Source organism: Heterodontus francisci, chromosome 27 (assembly GCF_036365525.1).
Source record: "Heterodontus francisci isolate sHetFra1 chromosome 27, sHetFra1.hap1, whole genome shotgun sequence".
NCBI lineage: Eukaryota > Metazoa > Chordata > Chondrichthyes > Heterodontiformes > Heterodontidae > Heterodontus > Heterodontus francisci.
The window spans coordinates 46,786,294-46,792,500 of NC_090397.1; the positions used below are offsets into that span (position 1 = coordinate 46,786,294).

Here is a 6,207-nt window from a genome sequence, read left to right on the forward strand (position 1 = left end):
CAGCAGAGAAGATTTTGGAGGGTGGAGAATGGAAGGCCAGTCAGAAAAGAATTGGAATAATCAAGTCTGGAAATGTCAAAGGCATGGATAAGGATTTCAGTGGCAGATGAGCTGAGGTAGGGCAGAGGTAGATGATGTTACATTGAAGTAGGCAGTCTTTGCGATGGACAGGAAATTCTATATATAAGAATGAAACCAAGCTGGATAATGGAGGAGAGGTGTTGTAGGAGGCTGATGGGTTCAACCATGTAAAAGACTGTAGCTGTCTAGGAGTGATGATGCATCATGGTCAGTGTCAGAGAATGCCATTCATGACTTTAGTTGGGTTGTTTTCGTGCTGTGGGAAGGGTGGAAACCGAATTGGAGAATATCAAACAAGCAGTTGTGCAAAAGATAGGCAAACAGCAGATAAAGGAGTTAGAAATTAATATCCTGAAATGCAAGTGGAGATGAATTAGTTATTGGAAGTGAACCAGGAAATGGCCACAAAAAGTCCGATCTTCACTATCCTAAAGGCTCAACCTCCATGGCTGAACTCAAGAATTCCCCGAATATCAAGGAACTTAAACAATTAAAACAGAAAAAAAATCTAACCTACCTCAAGAGCAAACAGACATGGAATTCCTGAAGGAAACCCATCTTACCCACTCAAAAGGATGCCAAACTCGAGTGGTTCAGTCAAACAATGATAGCCCCCTACTCAAACAAAAGCAGAGGAGTGGCCAGACTAATCAATGAGCACCTTTTTTCATCCTGGAGAAGACCATTCGAGGTGAGGATGGTTACTCCATCCTGATAAAGGATTAAGTCCAACAATTCTGAATGCTTGGCAAGTGCATATTCAAGTTGACATGACCAGGCAAGAAATCACAACTACACCTCAACACCAACTGCTCCCCAAAATATAAGGTGGAATTAGCCTTCCCAATCTCAGGCATTACTACTGGGAAGCTCAACTCTTGAGGATCGTGGTCTGGAATCTAACTAATCGATACAATCCATGGCTGGGAACTGAATCCCTCCTACGCCTGTCCTTCACAGACCCAGAAGGCAGGCCAACAGAAGCCCAGAAACACTGCATTTCAAATAGTAAACAGAGCTCACAAATAGCTTATGCAGATAAAAATAAAACTGCAGACAAGACTTAGTATAAGGCTGTAGTCATACATTGAAGGAATAGAAGGTTACCTAACCTTTAAAAGGAAACAATTTTTTCCAAGTGTTTTTCCCTTTGTGGATGAAGGGACAATTACCTATTGTATGTGGAAACTGACTGAATTAAGATATCATTAGAGTGGGTGACAACAAAAAGGCCATACATTTTCCATTTGTATATTATTCCAGAATTATACATAGAATATTCTATATACAACTGAATGTTGGTGTGAAAGTTATTACAGCAAATTATCTTGTTATTGCCATTCCAATGAGCAGCACAACTTGTGGAAACAAAACAGTTTAATTAGACGGTTACAAGCACCTGAAACAATTGGCTATTGTTACAATACCAGAATTCTTTTGTCCACAATCTAGTTATTGCGAAGGCAGATGGATAAACCAGCAATTGGTAGATTTAGGAATGGTGGCACCATAATTAATGTGGAAAACGGGAATAAAACTAGCCAGCTCACTTTCACATCATTGACTGTTTAGAGGCTAGTGCACACTTGAAGACCTGACAAGTAGAAAATGTCACTTGCAATGAGATGGAACATGCCGGAATAGCAATTGACCACAACATTCTGCTACCTAATAAGTCTTTCATTACACACAGCAACTCAGGAAACATTTAAACTTACATTTCAAGAATGCAATGCTTACATGGATGATTAAAAAAAATACTTCCTATTTACATTGTTAATCCCTGAAAAAGCTACAAAGACCAGTGCAATTTGTTACGCCACTGTCTGATGCTGAGAAAGCAATGCTGTAAACAGACCAAGATCAACTTTCCTTTATGCTAAAGTCTGTGGGGTCTGCTGTACTGCAAATTGTTTTAAACAAGTTTTATTATGTCCACTTTTATTTTCACTTATATCAATGAATTTATCATTTCTGAATTCTGACACAGCAAAATATTTTAACATATAAATTTTTGTGACAAAATAGTATATCTGCACATAGAAAAGTCACTTTTTCCTTTTTACTTTCTTTTGCCAGCTTCAGTACAGGAAATCACAAATCTTTTTCTTGGATATAGATCTTACAATGCAGAAGCACAGTAAGGATAGTTTCATTAAAAAGAAATATTTTGTCATGTTAAACTTTGTGGAAGGCCCATTCTTGTAGGTATTGTTTCATAAATAAGGAAAGACAATTAAGGGACTTTTGCAATGACTACAAAACATACTCGTGGCCAGACAACTGGTCTACTTTAAAGGGCTGTTTTAGGATTAATCTGTTGGTTATGGGTACAGTTGGACTGTAAAATTAATTACAAGGCATTTATGAATGTATGATACTCAGCAATGCAACACTAACTGAGGCAACAAATGCAAAATACACACAGCCTTCTTTATAAGTAGACAAGCTCCAAAACGTGCATTCTCGTAGCCAAATTACAGTTTAAGTCCCATTTCAATATTTTATGGAAACGTATTTTACAGGAAAATCTACAGATTTTACAAGAATAATGCTTCTTTCCTATTGGATACAATTGTACAGCACTTTGCAATATCTCAGCTACTTCCTTACTTGATACAGTAGCTTCTTGCCTTTTATCATCTTGTCATTCAATATTAATACTCATCAGCTAAAACAATTTTCATAAATAGGTACAAAAAATATCCAAACACGTGAAAAAAAACTAACATTTTTCTCATTACTTTCAGTTAGGAAATTTAACATGAGAAGGTCAGGCAACACAAGAAACAAAGCATCAAGACATGTTAAGTGTTTCAGCAGAGTCAGTTGGCCAACTACCTCTTGCTAAGGACAAAAACTACCCTTCCCAAAAACACAGTGCACAAAAGCAAAATTTCAAACATTAACAGTACTTCAGAGTGAAAAATGGTCGATGTTGGAGCCATCTGATTTACACCCCTGATGTTTGAGAGTTTGCCACTTTGCTGGGTTCGTGATGAACACTGGAGTGATCGTTGGCTCCTTGAAGAAAGCTGGTGAATGCTGCTAGGAACCAAGCCAGGGGTGTCTGAGGCATTCTGCGGCAGAAGCTCGTTTCTCAGGGACCATTTCTAGCATGGGCAGCAAGAAGTCAGTGAACTGTACAGCTTCTTCATGAGGCCATCCATATTTCTCTATTAGCACATCAAATAAACTCCAGGGTTTCAGTTTTGTAATGTGTCGTAATTCGCCTATACATAAAGTACAAAGCAGTCAGTAAAATTCACATGAGTCCACTGAAGATCAAAATTAGGGCAAGAGCAGATCCTGAAAGCAAAAATGTATCTGGGTTTCAGATTCTTGCAACTCTACAGCAAGGATGCAATTTTCAGAATCAGGTAGTTTTCTATAAACTGAAACCTGTAGCCTTTACACAAGGTGGGTGGAAAAACATGCCACATATTAACAAATGCCCCTCAACTATGATTGAAAGTGCCTAAGACGATATGGGATGCTCACCAAATGCTCCCATTTATCCTGAAAGGAGATAAAGCACATAGCATCAGCTCAGTTCTGATGTGACTGAAAGAAAACTAACTAAAGCAGTTAAGGCAACACTTTTATGCCAAATGAAGCATTCATATCACAATGTTGAAAATATTAATTACTTTCTTCTCCAGCAAATGAGTATGCTGGAGAGAATCTTACACATCTCGCCAAGGCAACTTTGACGGTGGGACTTGGATAAAAGGTAGGAGGAGAGGCCGTTGGGCCAACGAGTTCCCGCCTTTGGCTGATCTTGCTGGAGGTTGGGGTGGAAGTGGCAAGGGCTACCCGCCTGACAGCGGCAAGTAGCCAATTTGAATATATAACGGCCACTTGTAATGTGATTGGGAATGCGACAGGCACCCTGCTGAGGCCAAAGCCCGGCAAGTACCTGGAGGCAGCTTGCTGGTGGCTGGCCAGGGTGCCCGCGAGGCCTCCTAGACTTACCTCCCCACCAAAGCCGCAGGGAACAGAGGGACACAGATGCAGTCGCAGGCCATCCTGTGGAGGGGTTTCCCCTGCACAATGGTGGCCTGGCAGCTGTGGCCACAGTTTATTTTTCAAAAATGGAAAGGTCTTCAGAGGGTTCCTCAAGAGGGAGGCACCCTCACCATCCCCACCTTTAATTGGACAGTGGATGTAAGGCGGACAATCAACAGGCTGCCTCTCGTAAGAACGCGCTGGTGGGCATGCTGCCAGCTATAGTGCAAGGTTGAGACCTGGAATTATTTTTAAAATGGGCAAAATTCCGGCTGATGAGTCAACCATAAAAAGTAATGAATTTCATCTACTTCCTTCAGTTAACAGACTCATGTACATCAGCATTTCAAAGGAGGACTGTTCGACCACTAAACACAGTTTGACCTAAAGTTTGAGCACAGGCAGTGGAACTAAAACTTTAGCTACTACTCATTGAAAACATGGATATATCCAGTTGTGAGTATTGGCACTCACCACTGAAGACATTTTTTCATGTAGCGATCTGAAGCCAATTTTCAAAACTGCACTTACTCATCTCAGATTCTTACAAAAAGAAATCTATTTCATACTTCAGTTGCAATGTCATTGTTCAAAAGCATTTTCATTCATCATAATATGAAACATTTTTACAAGAAATAAATCTATTATTTCAGATCCAACTCCACATCCACCTCTTACTGTAATTATTCAGTGTTAGTGTTGTGACAACAGTTTCAACAGATATTGGACATACAATCTTAAGAAAAAATGAAATAAAAAAGGCCATTCAGTCCACTGAATCTAATTCTTCTACAGACCACATACAATTGGACTATTGTAGACTCTTGTCAATTAATTTAATCTAAGGAATTCAAAAGAAACTCCATTACCTGACATTATAAATTATTCATCTTGGATCAGTTAGTTTCTTGACAACATTTTATTGCCCCAGTATCTCAAAAGCTAATATGTTTCACAGTATTTGATTATTTGCAGCGTTACTAATTCCATTTCACAGTATTTACCCAAATCTTTTTATTTAAAGTCATAAAAACAGCATCAATTGCATTTGCTGGGAATCTGGTTTCAAATAATAATTACTTCCAGAGGAAAAAAATCAAATGTACAATTTCACGGAGACCAATGTTTCCTTTAAAGTTTAGCTGTTTTGCATGGGTTGTTTCAGTCCATTGTGCGGCCGCTGCCTTATTTATCACATGACGAGGCCTGCGCATTACCTTAGACTGCGATGCTACTGCACACCCCCGCAGCTTAGTGGAAACATTGACTGAGACTCATTACATTGTCCTCAAAATTCGGGGTGGGGGGGGGGGGGGGAGAAGAGAGGGGGAGCGCGAGAGAGAGAGAGAGGGGGAGAGAGAGAGAGAGAGAGAGAGAGAGAGCGAGAGAGCCGGGGAGAGAGAGCGAGAGAGAGAGATAGAGAGACGGGGAGAGAGAGAGAGAGAGAGCGAGAGAGACGGGGAGAGAGAGCGAGAGAGAGCGAGAGAGACGGGGAGAGAGAGCGAGAGAGCGAGAGAGACGGGGAGAGAGAGAGAGAGCGAGAGAGACGGGGAGAGAGAGAGAGAGAGCGAGAGAGACGGGGAGAGAGAGAGAGCGCGAGAGAGACGGGGAGAGAGAGAGAGCGCGAGAGAGACGGGGAGAGAGAGAGAGCGCGAGAGAGACGGGGAGAGAGAGAGAGCGCGAGAGAGACGGGGAGAGAGAGAGAGCGCGAGAGAGACGGGGAGAGAGAGAGAGCGCGAGAGAGACGGGGAGAGAGAGAGAGCGCGAGAGAGACGGGGAGAGAGAGAGAGCGCGAGAGAGACGGGGAGAGAGAGAGAGCGCGAGAGAGACGGGGAGAGAGAGAGAGCGCGAGAGAGACGGGGAGAGAGAGAGAGCGCGAGAGAGAGGGGGAGAGAGAGAGAGAGCGAGAGAGAGGGGGAGAGAGAGAGAGAGCGAGAGAGACGGGGAGAGAGAGAGAGAGCGAGAGAGACGGGGAGAGAGAGAGAGAGCGAGAGAGACGGGGGAGAGAGAGAGAGAGCGAGAGAGACGGGGAGAGAGAGAGAGAGCGAGAGAGACGGGGAGAGAGAGAGAGAGCGAGAGAGACGGGGAGAGAGAGAGAGAGAGAGAGCGAGAGAGACA

The 6,207-nt window shown here is 42.4% G+C and overlaps 1 protein-coding gene across 5 annotated transcripts in view; it reads right to left on the reverse strand.

The window, feature by feature from the left end:
- Positions 1 to 1,440: 1,440 nt before the first annotated feature.
- The window catches only part of LOC137384792 (SRSF protein kinase 2-like), a 328,433-nt gene continuing 323,666 nt past the window's right edge, over positions 1,441 to 6,207 (reverse strand). For all 5 annotated transcript variants that reach the window (XM_068059274.1, XM_068059278.1, XM_068059276.1 and 2 more), the window contains one exon: positions 1,441 to 3,314. In XM_068059274.1, coding sequence (XP_067915375.1) covers positions 3,130 to 3,314 — 185 coding nt within the window. In that variant the 3' untranslated portion in view covers positions 1,441 to 3,129. The remainder of the gene's footprint in view (positions 3,315 to 6,207) is intronic.